The sequence below is a fragment of the Megalobrama amblycephala genome, linkage group LG2, assembly GCF_018812025.1.
Source record: "Megalobrama amblycephala isolate DHTTF-2021 linkage group LG2, ASM1881202v1, whole genome shotgun sequence".
In the NCBI taxonomy this organism is placed as follows: Eukaryota; Metazoa; Chordata; class Actinopteri; order Cypriniformes; family Xenocyprididae; genus Megalobrama; species Megalobrama amblycephala.
This window is the reverse complement of record NC_063045.1, coordinates 14118990-14135885: the sequence shown is the minus strand read 5'-3', so window position 1 is coordinate 14135885 and position 16896 is coordinate 14118990. Positions and strand designations below refer to the sequence as shown.

Below are 16896 nucleotides of genomic sequence, written 5' to 3'. Positions count from 1 at the left end.
GCACCACTATACATACAGCTTACAGGATGAACCCTGAATCTCTTGTTAATTATTTTTCAGACTCAGAATGATTTTAATTACTTTACACTCCAGATTGGAGTCCAAAAGAAAATAATGGCAAAGATTCTCTCTTTTCATGCTTACTCAAGCAAGTCTATTTACTGTTTTTTTTTTTTTTTTTTCATTCACAGCTTGATGGAGGGAGGCAACAGGATGGGATGTGACATTTTGGTTGGAAAGGCTTGAGAATTCAAAGCAGCTGTGGGTAAAAACCACCTGTAAAGACACTCTCTGGATCCGATTTTTTTTGAAACCTCAACCTAGCATTTGTTTCCAATAGTTAGCTTGTGAAAAACCCCAAAAGTTTCTAGAGATGCTTCCTTGGCCAAGCAACAAGAGCTAAAAATACCAGGAGATGCTATTCAGATGTTTATGAGTCCCACTCAGAGGGTAGCCTTTTTTAACTTTGTTAAGGTTCACCACAGATGACCATGCATTTCCCCATGCTTCCTCTGAAAAAAAAAAAAAAAAACATAATACATGGAGTACATGGACAACAGTACTGTATGTGCTTATGTGTGCATAGTATTCCTAAAACTGTCAGTTCAGTGTCAGATTACTGTCATTGAAGTAAATGGAAGAAATGAAAACAACAGGCCTTTTTTGTTTTACCATGATTTTTAATGTAAAATTTAGTATGATTTTAAACATTAAGTCAGAAAAAAAGTGATTAAAAGCTAACGCATTGGATTTTGTTAGCCACCATGAAATCAAAATGGACAATTCTTACTTTTTTACAGTTTGTTGCAGTACAGATTGTTGCTATATTTTAACTGATTTATCCATACACATTCATTTAAAGGTGCCCTAGAATCAAAAATTGAATTTACTTCGGCATAGTTGAATAACAAGAGTTCAGTACATGGAAATGACATGCACTGAGTCTCAAATTCCATTGTTTCCTCCTTCTTGTGTAAATCTCATTTGTTTAAAAGACCTCTGGAAAACAGGCGAATCTCAACATAACACCGACTTTTACGTAACAGTTGGGATCATTAATATGTATGACCCCAATATTTGCATATGCCAGCCCATGTTCAAGGCATTCATGTCTGGATCTGTGCACAGCTGAATCATCAGACTAGGTAAGCAAGCAAGAACAATAGCGAAAAATGGCAGATGGAGCAATAATAACTGACATGATCCATGATTACATGATATTTTTAGTGATATTTGTAAATTGTCTTTCTAAATGTTTCGTTAGCATGTTGCTAATGTACTGTTAAATGTGGTTAAAGTTACCATCGTTTATTACTGTATTCGCGGAGACAAGAGCCGTCGCTATTTTCATTTTTAAACACTTGCAGTCTGTATAATTCATAAACACAACTTCATTCTTTATAAATCTCTCCATCAGTGTAGCATTAGCCGTTAGCCACGGAGCACAGCCTCAAACTCATTCAGAATCAAATGTAAACATCCAAATAAATATTATACTCACATGATCTGATGCATGCATGCAGTATGCATGATGAACATCTTGTAAAGATCCATTTGAGGGTTATATTAGTTGTGTAAACTTTGTTTATGCACTGTATATTATAGTCGCGAGCTTGGTGGGCTAGGAGCACGAGATTTAAAGGGGCCGCAGCCCCTGAATCGGTGCATAGTTAATGATGCCCCAAAATAGGCAGTTAAAAAAAATTTATTAAAAAAAATCTATGGGGTATTTTGAGCTGAAACTTCACAGACACATTCAGGGGACACCTTAGACTTATATTACATCTTTTGGAAAGACGTTCTACGGCACCTTTAAAAAAATAATAATTAAAAAAAAATCATATGCGCTCATAATCTTTAATCAAAAACATTAACCTTGAAACGACGTCTGTTCTCTTTATGTCGTGTCTCTAGGCGGAGGGTGGGACTAAATATCCTCCATAACTGACTGCAAACTGGCAATCAAGATCTGCATCCATTTAGTTAGTAACGCCCATTTTTCTACAATCAAATCAATTCCCAAAGCATGAAATCAAAACCCGCTCTACATTTCTTCTCATACCAGGAGATGCTTTAAAGGATTAGTTCACTTTAAAATGAAAATTACCCCAAGCTTTACTCACCCTCAAGCCATCCTAGCTGTATATGACTTTCTTCTTTCTGATGAACTGAGTTATATTAATAAATATCCTGACGCATCCGAGATTTATAATGGCAGTGAACTGAATCAACGAGTATGAAGTTCAAGAACGTGCATCCATCCATCATAAACGTACTCCACACGGCTCTGGGGGGTTAATAAAGGCCTTCTGAAGTGAAGTGATGCGTTTATGTAAGAAATATATCCGTATTTAACAAGTTATAAGTAAAATATCTAGCTTACGCCGGACCGCCTTCCGTACAACTAAAGAAAAAAAGTGCAAAACTCTCAAAGTACATCCTACACCTAGGATGGCTTGAGGGTGAGTTAAGCTTGGGGTTATTTTCATTTTAAATTGAACTAATCCTTTAAGCCCAAAGTATACTTCAACCACCTGCATTCTTTGTATTTCTACAAATTTTTATATTATCAATTGTTTACTATATAAAAATTGGCAACAGTTGACATTAAGGGTGGGGGATCGATACAGCATAGTATTTATTTTATTGCTATATGGACGCCAAATCTCGATATTTTCAGGGAGTGAATTTTGAGGGTGAAGATGGATGGTTAAAACACTGCATCATCATCTCCTGAGAGCTCATCTGTTACATTACTGTTACATACAGTCAGAGATACTGGTTATATACTCTTTTGAAATCAAACTTACGTTTTTGTGTACATCTAGCACTCAAGTTATACGCTGTTAATGGAAAATGTATGTATTTTCCTATAACAACAGTTAAACAGTGCTTAAAACAATATTTATTGTAAAACAAATGCACTGAATTGAAAAAAGAAATGCACAAACATTTTTGTTTGACAACTGTAATTTAATATGTTAAGATTATCCCCAACTGACAAACAAAACAGCATCAATTAAAATGACATACTTTCAGTAACTGTTTAAGTTTTCAATGATGACGATTTCATTATGACATAGTTTTTAAAAAATGAATAAAAGGGAAAAAATAAAATGTATGTAATAAAAAAGACAAAATGTTAGCTTTTATTAACATAAAAAAAAAATGCATATTTGCCAATATAGCAAGGTTAAAAAAAGTTAAAAACAAAGGGGTGGGAAGAGATAAAAAAGAAAAAAAAAATGTTGATGCATGTTAAAAAATGTCTATAGCGACACAATAAAAGCCAGAATCAGATATTCATTGTTAAAGTCATTTTACCACGCATGTATATGAGGGAACGCATTTTGTAGAATGACCCAATAAAGAACAAAAGGAAAGTAAAAACAGAATCATTAACAATACATAAGGCAGAGTTTACTCGCTGTTGTTCTTTTTTCCTCAGAAACCGCAGTTCTAAGATATTGCCAGATATAGCATTTTGGAGAAAACTTTTCAAATAATAAAAAAAGAGCACCGGTTTGAATGGTGGATGTTTGGAGATCATCCCTTGATAATTCTCTTCCCCTCACAAACTAATTGGTTTATAGTTGCCAAGCATGCGCCACAAGCTATTTCAAACCTGCATGCTATTGATATTTCATGTTTCAAAGCACAAATCCTTTCAATATAGAAAAAAATCCTGAGATGCGCTAGCTATTTTTCTCCATACGTGTCCACTGGGGGAAACGAACGTTGAAGAACCCGGATTTTGTCTGCTTATTTTTTGGGGTTTTTTTTGCCCCGACCATGACTTATTTGTTGTCCCTGCTGCACTCACAGCTCCAAACTTGGACAAAGTTTGGCTCAAAAGCTGACACTCTCTGCTGACCACACAATCGGCCAATAAAGCGGCAGCTTCCCGGCCACTTCAAATGGCAGGAACAAGGCGAAACTCGCCTCAAGAACCAGACCTAAAGAGAAACGGCACGTTTCTCTTGCCGAAATACAGAAAAAAAAAAATCTATGAAAATGCTGCCAGCAGCTGAATCTGCTGCCAATGCAGAAGGGACACGTTACAAGTGCTGGTCCCTCTGGCAACAGACAGATATAGAGAGCTGAACCAAGCACCTGGATCTTAAGGAAAGAGAATATATTTGGCCTTGGTGCAAAAGGTAAAAACATCTGAGTCAGTTCGGCTTCTGTAGTGACATCGCTCAGTGTCTGTGCAGTCTGCCGACAAAGTGTAAAACGGATCAGTGGGTAACAACTAGCATACTGTTCAATAACAGGTCTACACTGCTTTGGAACATGTTTTGCGAACAGCGAACAAAAAAATCTCAATTTCTTCAGACTGACTGATGCAATTGTTGGGTGTTAGGAAATACATCATGCTTTCACAAAATTAGCAGAACTTTAAGGCCTTTCCAGTTACTTCTGAATCACTTTGCTAATTAATTATTCACATAGATTTAAGAACCTAATCAACAAATTCAATGGAAAAAAGAAAAAAAATGACTCAACAGAATGATTCATCAATGATTGAGTCATAAATTGGCTTCAGAACAGGTCAAACTCTAAAAAAAGAATAATACTTAGCCGTTTAAATATAATTAAATATTAAGCTACAGTAACTACAGTACTGTTTAAAAGATTTGGGACGGTAAGATGTATAAAGTCTCTCTTATGCTCAAAAATGTGAATTTATTTGATCAAAAATACAGTAAAAACAGCATTATTGTAAAATATTATTACAATTTAAAAATACCTGTTTTCTAATTGAATATATTTTAAAATGTAATTTATTCCTGTGATCAAAGCTGAATTTTCAGCATCATTACTCCAGTCTTCAGTGTCACATGATCCTTCAGAAATCATTCTAATATCAAGAAACATTTATTAATATTATCAATGTTGAAAAGAAATGTCTTTACTCTTACTTTTAATCAATTTTAATGCATCCTTGCTGAACAAAACTTAATTTCCTTAAAAAAATTGGAGTCCAAACTTTTGTACGGTAGTGTATAATAATTACTGAAAATGAAAAAAATGGCTCACTTTTTTTTATTTTTTTTTTTTATTTTAATTCCCATTACACTTCTAGGGCTAGAAAATACTGATATTATAATTATCTGATATTTTTCAGATATTTTTCAGGTTTCCAATGACTGAATTAATAATAAAAAATAGCTTATTTGCGCTTTAATTCCACTCCTCATATTGAGTTAAAAACAGTATAAACAGTAAAGCACTGCCTTTCATTTAACATATGTGAACTGTACAACAGAAAGAAGGTTCCACTCAGGTTTGTGTCAGTCAGTGTAATGCAGTTAGAATGTATCACCACTAGATGGATACCTGCATCTGTTTTCTAATATCAAAATGTACACTAAGTGCACAGACAACAAAAAAAAAAGAAAGAAGCCTTTTTTTCCATAACTAACATCGACACTGGACCAGGCTGGGTAAAGATAGCAGCTTACAAGAGGTTGGAAACGACAAGCCAGATATCAATTGTGATGTTTACTTAAGTTTGTTTTCATTGTTGTGGCAGTTTCAAGGGAGCAATTTCCAGTGATGAAATTGAACCGCTCTCCTTGAGGAATTCATTAGAATGAGAGAAAATAGTCCCCTTGTCGACGTCTTTCCTGGAGGGAATAAGCCGGACGTGGACCCTGGGGCACGAGCGCGACACGCTGCCAGCTAATAAAGCTCGGGGCTAAGTGGAAACAGTCGTAAAAAGAATACAAATAAACACGAGCAAATACGAGTGGGCGACACTTTGGGGGATTGATTGGCATGTGCAATTAAAAAGACTCTGAAAGCAGCACAAATAGAGTTTTATAGTTAAAAAGTTAAACAGTTTCAATGTTATGCTAATTTGTGAATGCTGAACGGCCATCAAACTTTAATAAATAATCAAAAACACCAGAGCAAATGGTTTAAGTCATTTCATTTTATTTATTTTTTCATTTCAATTAGCATATAAAGAATTAATGTGCATCTTGAATGTTAAACATGTTCAAATAAACCGTCAAAAAAAGACAAATAAATAAAAAGTTGCCTTTCCTTCCCCCTCCCAAAGGATTTGGGCGAAAGTAGAGAGAGTACAGTCTGGCAGACCGTGAGCGTCCGATTCACGTGTGCTTTACCGCGGTAAAGGATCCAGATCTCGCTGGAGAAGGCTTGTTGAGATAAATACAAACTATCATCTATAAGGCAACAAGCATAATCTGTTATCGTGTTAACATAAGGCGAAAGAAAAAGGTGATTACTGCAAAATACATTAAAAAAGAAAAAGGTAAACACTAAAAATCCTCTCGACTAAAGTTACAAAAAAACATACCATTTTATACTTGGTACGATCACAGCAAATCATACTGTCTGCAAAAGGTGCTGCATAATAGCTGCTGTCTGTATAGTATAACTTCATACGCTTGTGCAACTCATATTAGACCGAGTCTGCCGAAGATCACAAGCCACATTCTGGAAAGCAGCACAGGAGCACATAGATTACAGTCTGGAAGAGGTCAAAAGTTTTCGTGAACATAGCAGAATTGTACAAGGCCGAACGGACTCGCGTGTTGCACTGTAAAAAGTCATTTGTAAACGTACCTTTTTCAGGATGCTATTATACACACCGGTTGTGTTGCATGTAAACCAACTGAATGATGTAATTGTTGCCAATCTCTTAAAAAAAACCCTTTGGTTTACACGAAGAAAGGCACGCGCTTCGCGCTTTCAGAACAAGGCACTACGAAGGTATAGAGAATGTGCGAATATTTATAAGTTACTGCATTGCAAGTGAGGCCGTTGCATTAATCATTTATTAAAGTTCAAGTATCAGCCGTAAAGGTGCGGATACTGGGAAGAATTTGCCTTTTAAAATGGACTTCATTCTGAATGCTTTATTTGATAAAGCAAATGTATTGTCACAATCAAGGATTTATTTAATGCATTTTAAACTGCAAAATGTTTGAGGCCTAAAATCCATAGAAGAATTGCAATAAACATGTTTAGGTGCAGAAAGGATGGCGAGGAAAAAAAAAAAAAAAAAAAAAAAATACTTGAGTGCATGTTTTTCTTGCATCACAGCAAGATGCAAACTGCTGAAGTTTAGATATGGACTAGTTATTTAGCCCATAAAAACTGTGACAAATACCACTATGATATCATGCTCTTTTAATAGAACGACAAACCTCCGAAATGTTTTAAAGCAAGAAAGTTGCTTTTTAAGGGGAATTTTCATTTTCTTTTTATAGAGATGTTTTTCTCATAAAAAAAGTTCTTGGAAGGGTTGTTGTAGGATTGTGAAAAGCACATCAGATTTTACATTTGCTAATGCGGTGACAAAAATGGAGGTATATACGCAATCATCGCACTGGACCACCATCGAAAAGAGCAAAAATCAAGTCAAACCAGTTTACAACACTGCTTAATTGTCCATTTTCTTCTTTGGAGTGCTATATCGAAAGGTTAAGGTCATTTTTTTGATGTAGTTCTAGTAAACCAAAGGCCTTGCTTTGAGCCTTATGTTGTATGTTTTGTACTGAAAGATGACAGGTTGCATTATGATGGAGTAAAACAAGCTTAAATGTCATTGGTGGGCCAGATGAAGGTCTTCAGAGTAGAAGCAAGAGGAATCGGGTAGCAAACTCAGTTTGCAATCGTCAAGGCTTGCATGTGCTTGGCGATGCTGTATACGTAGGTGATGTCAGGTCTTTTCTCTGGGTCAGGGTTGATGCACATATCTACCAGTTTTCTCAGCTTGTGGAAAAAAAAAAAAAAAGATAAAAATATGTTAATTCATAATACAGATCCATAATACAAAGCTCGAGATAAACTCCAGTCAGAGCCCGAACTTTTGAATGGTAGTGTGTATGTACACAGCCGAGCCAAAAAAAAAGTTGCTGTTTGGATTTTAAATACTTAATCTATGAATGGATCATTATTACAGTTATTATTATGTTTCTAGCATGTTATATGTTTGGCGACGGTTCTTTTAACCCTTAAAGATGGAGTGTGTAGCTTTTCATTTCTTAAACAACCATGTAGGAAGACACATCACGGCCACATTCCAGGATGACAATGTCAAGATTCAGAGAAGGGTTCAGAGAGAATGAAGAATCATTTTCACACATGATTTGGCACCTCTGAGTCCAGACCTTAATTTCATTGAAAGTGTCTGGGATGTGCTGGAGGACACTTTACAGAGTGCTCACCTCTTGCATTGTCAATACAAGATCTTGACCAAAAATTGATGCACCTCTTGATGGAAATAACATCACAACATTTATTTCCATTGAGAAAAAAACTTACACTGAGGTTAAGGTCAGTGCCAATTCATGTGTGAAAATGATTCTTCATGCTCCCTCCCAACAATTCTTTTACAATTTGAGCCTGATGAACCTTGACATTGTCATCCTGGAATATGGCTATAATACAACTTAATACCAATAATATATGCCAAAAATATGATATGCTAGAAAAATAATAATCACTGTAATAATGATCCATCCATAGACAATTAAAATCCAAACAGCGACTATATATATATATATATATATATATATATATATATATATATATATATATATATATATATATATATATATATATATATATATATATATATATATATATATATATATATATAAGATAATTTAAAGACATTATTGTGTTAAATGAGAAAAGCATCAAATAGACATTCTAAAAAGTAGCTTTAGAAAGAAATATTATATTCAATTCAACATAGAATTTATTATACAAACTTTTAGGCTGCAACGGCCATGAGGGCGAGTAATCAATGACAGAATTTTCATTAAAGGTATAGTTCAATGAAAAGTTTAATGTTTTTTATTAATTTGAAATATGACATTATTATTTTTTTAATGAAATAATACTCTAAATGTGTAAATGAAGTCATCGAGTCATTCATTTATTCGCTCAAACAACTGATTCATTCAGTAATGAAGTTAATGGCTCTCTTTATGAAATGTCAACTGTATAAAATGTCAGATCACAGACCCCACGCAGGTCTGGGGCGGGGCGGGTGCGCTCAAAACTAACACATTTTTTTCCATAACCAATTAACTAAACACATTAAAACTTTTTTTTTCACTGTCGCTAATGCAGACAATTTTTTTATTTTGTGTTTTTAAATTAAAAAAAATAATAACATTAATAGTAATAATAAATACGAAACAAAAAATATATGTTTGTCATCACATTCGCAACAGTTTTAGTTGGAGTCTGGAGCCCTGTATCAGTCATTGGTTTAAGACAAACAATTGCTGATTGACAAAAATTGCAAGTGTTTCAGAGAACAGAGCTCAGAGAACAGGAGAGCCGAGGGAATGGCTCCAAGCAATGTAACTTCCAGCAAGAAGCCCTCTGGCCCCGCGAATGTTTGTTAATTCTCTGCTACAAACATTCTACACAAAAAAGTACACAAACATACAGTCCCCCAAGTCAGGGACGGGGAAAGAGAGTCATGATGCTGCACTGAGAAATAAACTGAGCCCAGGCAAGCAGCAGCAGCAGCATCATTAAAAGTGGGGGGAAAGAGAAAAAAAGCGGAAGGAAAGAAGATGCCCCTGTGTCGGATCGCCATGGCAACCGCCTCTCTTGCCGGGGCCTGGCTGCTGTTGCATGGCGCGGCGTCTCCTAATCAGCCCGGCATGTGAAATGCAAATGCAGACAGTCTGAGAATTAGTGGAGAAAAAATAGGGGGCGGCGGCAGTGGGGGCGAGTAAGGATGCAGATATGTAAAATATTCATGCTTCTGCACGAGAGAAACGCGGGGGGTTCGGTGGTCGCAGTTTTTTCCCCCCCCGTTTTAAGGGGGGGCTGTCTGTCAGGTGAGATACAAGGAGACGGTAAATGACACACCAAAGATGAGCGGCTGACACTTTTTTGCCTTTCGCCTTCAGGAGCATTGTTTACATGTAGACAGGGAGGGAGGCAGGCCTTCCTGCAGCACTGGAAAGCTGAAGGAAGTGCTGAATGGAAGATGAGTCGTGCCAGGCTTGTAAATAATAATAATGGCAGCTTTGGTCGGACGTGCCGGATCTATCGGAGGATTTTGAGGGTACTCCGATGGTTGACATCAGAGAGTGCCAGCACGTTACGAGGAAGACTGGCAGTGCTTTCCATGCTGGAAATTCACATGCTGGTTTGGTTATGGTCAGTTTGATGGACCAATATTGAACATGCTGTTCACAAGCATGGGGAGTAACTAACTACAAGCTGTGACGCTGCTAAATAAAAGAGATCGTTCTGATCATATGGTCATCATTTACTCGCCCTCATGTTGTTCCAAACCTGTTTGACTTTTGAAAAATCTCTCAGTGTTTTTGTACATACAATGAGGTGTTTTTTGGACCCCATTGGCTTCCAATGTAGGGACAAAAACAAACTTTTCTAAGCTCTGAGAGTAGGCAGCCAGATTAGCACATTTCAGCTAAATTTCACAGGACAAAATGGTCATTGCGTATTGTCAATGTTGTAGTGATGCATGAGGCACAGCTCACAGAGAAGTCACTTTCAGACCAAGCAACTTGGTCAATGCAGAGAATCTGCATCAATTCAAACCAGTTGCGAAATCTGCATGTGGAAATCTTTCACCCCCACACAAAATTCCCAAATGCATGCATACCTATTAAAATGACTGGATTTCGCCCACAAAAAATTGCTGAGTAACAGTGACCATACACTCTTTATTAAAAAAAAAAAAAAAAAAAAAAAAAAAAAAAAATGGTGGGTTGTTTCAATGTTTGGGTCAAACCGCTTAAACCGCTGAGTTTAAAAATTTCAACCAACGGTTGGGTTTGTCCATATTTGACCCAAACATGGGTTGAAACAACCCAGCATTTTTAGAGTGTACTTTTTCAAGAATAAAATACAGGAGATGAGTGTAAAAATGTTTTGAGCTTGAAACATACCTCTTCAGAGTAATGGTCAGACGGTAATGGGGGGTAGTCACACTGCTCAATCTTTTTACACAGCGAGTACAGGTTCATTTTGTCCCCGTAGAATGGACTCTGCAAGGCAGCCATCTATGTGAGAAGAAAAGAAATGTGACGTTTAGAGAGAAGGACGTATGGTTCTAAGTAGCTAGCTTTATTAATAAATAAATAAATAAATAAAAAAATAGCAATATGGCAAGGTTCATATGATAATTTTCATCAGATTCATTAAGGTTACAATCTAAACAAAGGTATAAGTAGTGAAAATGCATTCCTATGAATAAAAACAAACATTTACTTATATTTTACTGTCATTTACATGATTGTTCTCTTAAAAGACAGAATTCGTTTACTCCAATGCAAGTACACATATCTCTCATACACAAGCCTGCAATGCACACTAAATCTTCATCAAGCATGGTCTGTCTATGGAAGAGACTACGGTGTCCCACGTCACAGATGGTAGCAGACAACTGCCATCTGTTTGTTCGAGACGTCAAAAAGCTAAGAGTCAAGTCTATAGAGCATGCATCATGTCAACCTCGAGATGCTGTGCGTTGCATTAACGATATTAAGCACAATAAACCTTCTTTTGCTTTATTGACATTGATGCTTCCATGAAGAACCTTTAACATCCATAGAAACTTTCCACTGCACAAAAAGTTTACATGATTATTAAAACATTCTTCACACTAAAAAAAAAAAACTTTCAGGAACTGTTCATTTTGAGAAATCCAATATGGTTCTTCTATGGCACCACTGCAAACCTTTATTTATAAGAGTGTGGAACCTTTCATTGCAGAAAAGGTTCTTTAGATCATTAGAAACATGGTTCTTTCAAGAACTGTCCACAGAAAGGTTCTTTAAGGAACCAGAAATGGTTCTTCTATGGCATCACTGCAAAAACCTCCTTTTGAACCTTTATTTTTATGAGCACACTCAGAATATTATAGTTAACTGTAGACTGTAGGCTCATTTAACTTGCAATTTCACAAAGTTATACATTTTTACAAAGTTTTATTTCTGACTTATTAAATGGATAGTTCACCAAATAAACCGTTTACTCGTGTCATTCTAAAACATTATTTTGTTCTTAACATTACTTTGTTCTGTTGAACACAAACAAAGATAATTTGGTTAATAAGGTAATTGAACTCTTAATGCTGTTCAGAGCGTTGTGTTCTCAGGTCATAAATTAAACTAGTCATAGTAAAAGTTCTCAGGCTATGAGTCAACTCTCAATATTTCAGCAAAACAATGTTACATGTTGCTATTCTAGCATCATCTTTGGTCACGATAAAATGCACAAACAGCTGACATGTTTACTAGTTGCAGTTTTTAACTAAAAACAGAAAACTTTATGCATTTTAGCCTTTCAATTACATGACAAGGCATTTTGGTGGCCTGAAAACACAAATGGGTTTGAAAATGAAAATTGAACAAAAATGAGCGTTATCGTCTCAGAGCAAACTACAAAAACATGAATTTGTGAAAACGGTGACGTGATGCGCATGCATATGTTCAGTCTGTAGGCGCATAGTGTTTCTTTACAAAGTGAGATCGCCAACTACTGGCCTGGCAGCATAATACAGCCTTTTTAATCAGTTTTGTGGATCCGTGAGAATGGGGATTGTATTGATAATATTGTCACCTGTACACAAAAAAACGCAAAGGGAAATTTTTATTCTCCATTTTTAGTACATCATTGTCATGTAAAAGTAGCCTCAATTGTCAAAATTTTAGTGCATAACTAGCTTTTTGTCCATATAATAGAAATAACTCCAATGGACCCCACTGACTTTTATTGTATGGACCAAAAAACAAACAAACAAAAAAATCTTTTGTGTTCCACAGAAGAGAGTAATTCAGATTTGCAATGACATCAGGGTCTGTAAATGATGACCAATTTTTAATTTTTGTGTGAAAAGACCCTTTAAGTAGAACTGTGTGATAAGAGTTAAACTGAAGTCTATTACAGGATAAAAACAATCACGCCACAGGTGACAAGTATCTTGAAAAGAAACACTATTAAAAATGTGCAGGAACTGTAAGTGCACTGGGGCTGAATAAATCTCAACGCATCCATTTACTTGACACTTCTAAACCCACATTCGCCAACTCATGGCCAATTAGCTTTCTGTATCTGGCCTGACACACTTAGCAAAGAAAATTATGGATGTCCTGTCCCAAGAAAGCACAACAACACGAAAAAATAAAATGCAACAACAAAGCTTTAAAAAAAAAAAAGGACGATGGCATTTCAGTAGATGTTTTGTGACATCAATGCAGAAGATAAAAAAAACAATGTCGACGTCACAGTTTTGGGACATAAATCATAGTGGTACTGAGGAGATGGTTGTAGTGCATCCTGTTAGCCTGGAGCTGTGCGATCCCGCTCAGCCAGGAAGGTGATGCTTTGATGACGTTATGAGATTATGATACCGCAAAAGCAGACGGGCAAAAACAGCCCCAAGCAAATCCACTGAAAAAAGCTTTCCAGATGCCAAGCATGCAAGCCACACAGTACTCGCACAAAACCACTACACCGAAAAAGCACACTGGACGAGAACTCAATTAAATTGACATAGAAGGACAGAGAGAAAATGGCAAGCGAGTTAACGGGGATGGGGTGTTGGGGGGTGTGATCGAGCGAGTCGAAACGACGGTTTGGGCTGTCAGCGGAGGAGCGGAGGAGAGGAGCGCGGAGTGGCAGAACTCATGGAGCAGAGCCAGTTTCATCACCGCTCCACACAAAACGGAGGAAGAGGGAGTCCCTCTCTAATCACCGGCAGTGCAGGAACTGGGAGGACTGGGATGTTGTAACATGTACCATTCTTACAGCACCCAGTACTTCATGTATGAACTAAATGTGTCAGAGCAAAAGTCACCAAGAAAATGCTCAGGTGTTGTGTGCGAGTAAGTCCAAAGAAACCACGGAACCACCCAAGTCTCAATGCCTGCATTCACAAAGCAGCAAAAATCTCATTTAAGTGACATAAAAACAAGAGTGGCAATTGAATATTATAACCAAAGTGACTCTTACATTTTTAGGATTCACACTTATTCAAGAGCGAGTTTGGTTAGCCTGTGAGGTGTTGCCTTTTTTTTTCCTTGTGGGGTTCCAGTAACTCAAACAACATGGAGAAAAACGGATGTCCCGTTGCAAGAAAGCATAATGATACAAAAAAATTAAGTACAACAATGAAGCTTTTTAAAAGCAAACAAAAAAACAAATAGATGTACAACTTTACTAAAGCAGAAAGTGATGAAAAACAAACAAAAATGTGAGTTGTGTGTCATCTGAAAGTTTTATATTTAGTCACTGCCTTCCATCAAAACGGCTCCAAAGCCATTCAAAGTATCTTTTAATTAAGATTCAATTAATTAAAAGGTGCCCTAGATTATGTTTTTAAAAGATGTAATATAAGTCTAAGGTGTCCCCTGAATGTGTCTATGAAGTTTCAGCTCAAAATACCCCATAGATTTTTTTTAATTAATTTTTTTAACTGCCTATTTTGGGGCATCATTATAAACGCGCCGATTTTATGCTGCGGCCCCTTTAAATCCTGTGCTCTCCGCCCACAGAGCTTGTGCTTGCCTTAAACAGTGCCTTAACAAAGTTTACACAGCTAATATAACCCTCAAATGGATCTTTACAAAGTGTTCGTCATGCATGTGGCATGCATGCGTCGGATTATGTGAGTATTGTATACTGTTATATTGTTTACATTTGATTCTGAATGAGTTTGATAGTGCTCCGTGGCTAACGGCTAATGCTACACTGTTGGAGAAATTTATAAAGAATGAAGTTGTGTTTATGCATTATACAGACTGCAAGTATTTAAAAATGAAAATAGCGACGGCTCTCTTTTCTCCGTGAATACAGTAATAACCGATGGTAACTTTAACCACATTTAACAGTACATTAGCAACATGCTAACGAAACATTTAGAAAGACAATTCACAAATATCACTAAAAATATCATGTTATCATGGATCATGTCAGTTATTATTGCTCCATCTGCCATTTTTCGCTATTGTTCTTGCTTGCTTACCTAGTCTGATGATTTGGTTGTGCACATCCAGACGTTAATACTGACTGACCTTGTCTAATGCCTTTTATAATTTTGGAAACGTGGGCTGGCATATGCAAATATTGGGGGCGTACACCCCGACTGTTACGTAACAGTCGGTGTTATGTTGAGATTCGCCTGTTTTAAACAAATGAGATTTATATAAGGAGGAGGAAACAATGGAGTTTGAGACTCACTGTATGTCATTTCCATGTACTGAACTCTTGTTATTCATCTATGCCAAGATAAATTCAATTTTTCATTCGAGGGCACCTTTAAGATTCGACAGATGAACTTGTGTACAAGTTATTTATAATATTTATTTATAAATGGACACATTGTGTGTTATAAATTACCATTAACGAAATCTATGACGTAAAATGTTAATTGACAACCTCTTTTTCCAAGACAAAAATGAGACGACAACAAGGCTTCTTGATTTACCAGCTTTCATAATGTAGAAAGTATGTTAATTTATATGATAAATAGCCTATAAGTAGTCAGGAAACTAGATGATGTGAAACAAACCATGCACATGAGTTGACATTTTCTTGATTTGTGCTTATACGTGAAAGTGGAATAATTCTGATGAAACGTAAAGGGGGTCGCACACCAGATGCAAAGCCCAGCGCCGCGCCACGTCTTAAAAAAAAAAATATTCGAACGCATTGTTCTCTATGAGTGTGCGCACACCGGCGGCGACATTCGGCACCTGTCTGCGGCACCCAGCTATGACTCAGGAAGTTGTTCAAAATCCACAGAGCGCCATTTACATTGTTTTACACTAAATTTATATTATATTTCTTTCAAATCATCGTTAATGTACATACTGACTTCACGCTGTGCTGCAAGATACATTCGTTTTACATTCTTCAAGTTTAACAGCTTGAATAAAGTCTAAAAATATTAATAAATGTAGCCTTTTCTTTCATTTTGCTCTGTTGTGGCATTTTTCCATGTACACTAACCTCAGTGCGAAATATTAAAGCATAGGCATATGCAACGTTTCCCTGTCGACTTAAAACTCACCCATCGTGCAGCTCTTCTATCAGGAGTCGATTGAAAATTGAGCTTGCGCATATATAATGTGCGCATCCAGTGTGCTATACCTGTGAGTTGTCCGAGACGCGGCGCGTCACTGATCTTCTCGACCGGTGTACGACCCAATTAAAAATATAATTTTTAAATGACACAATCATTGTCATTATAACTTTGAACAAAATAATCATTATTATCAATTTAAGCACTATGCAGCATGACGAAATTGTGACTAAGATTATAATTGACTAAAACTAGACTAAAATGCACAAACATTTATGTCCAGTTTCACAGACAAGGCTTAGCCTAGCCTTTAGTCCCAGACTAAAATGCATGTTTGAGCTGTTTTACTGAAAGCAACTTGCATGACTTGTGTCATTGTTTTGTCTCAAAATTTTTTTTTTCTAAGGCATTTTTTTCTAAAAGCTACTTAAATGTCCCAATTAAACTATGGCCTAATCCTGGCTTAATCTAAGCCCTGTCCGTGAAACCGGCCAATATCGACTAAAACTTGACCAAACAAAAACAGCACAAGGTTGACTAATTATGATAAAAACTAACAAGTACATTTGAGACAAGACTAAGCAAAGACTGAATTAAAAAAATAGTTGAGAAAATTAACACTAGTATATACAAATATGTATATTTCATAAATAAATGTTTAACATTCAAAAGGCAAAGCATTCGCTTCACTGTCTGTAGAACAATCAGTGCAGAACGAATCCAGCAGTAAAAGTAGCACTTGCATCATCAAACGCCATTAAAAATTCAATTAAAAATGAATAAAGTAGTCAGGTAAACTTAGACATGCTTTTTTTCAGGTAGGTAGGATGAAA

General features: G+C 36.3%; 1 protein-coding gene across 1 annotated transcript in view; it reads right to left on the bottom strand.

The window, feature by feature from the left end:
• Nucleotides 1-5920: 5920 nt before the first annotated feature.
• Nucleotides 5921-16896, bottom strand: part of nek7 (NIMA-related kinase 7) — an 80267-nt gene continuing 69291 nt past the window's right edge. Inside the window, exons 9-10 of the mRNA XM_048182906.1 lie at nucleotides 10926-11039; nucleotides 5921-7749 (exon numbers count right to left, since the gene is read on the bottom strand). Of these exons, the coding sequence (XP_048038863.1) occupies nucleotides 7639-7749; nucleotides 10926-11039 (225 nt within the window). The 3' untranslated portion in view covers nucleotides 5921-7638. The remainder of the gene's footprint in view (nucleotides 7750-10925; nucleotides 11040-16896) is intronic.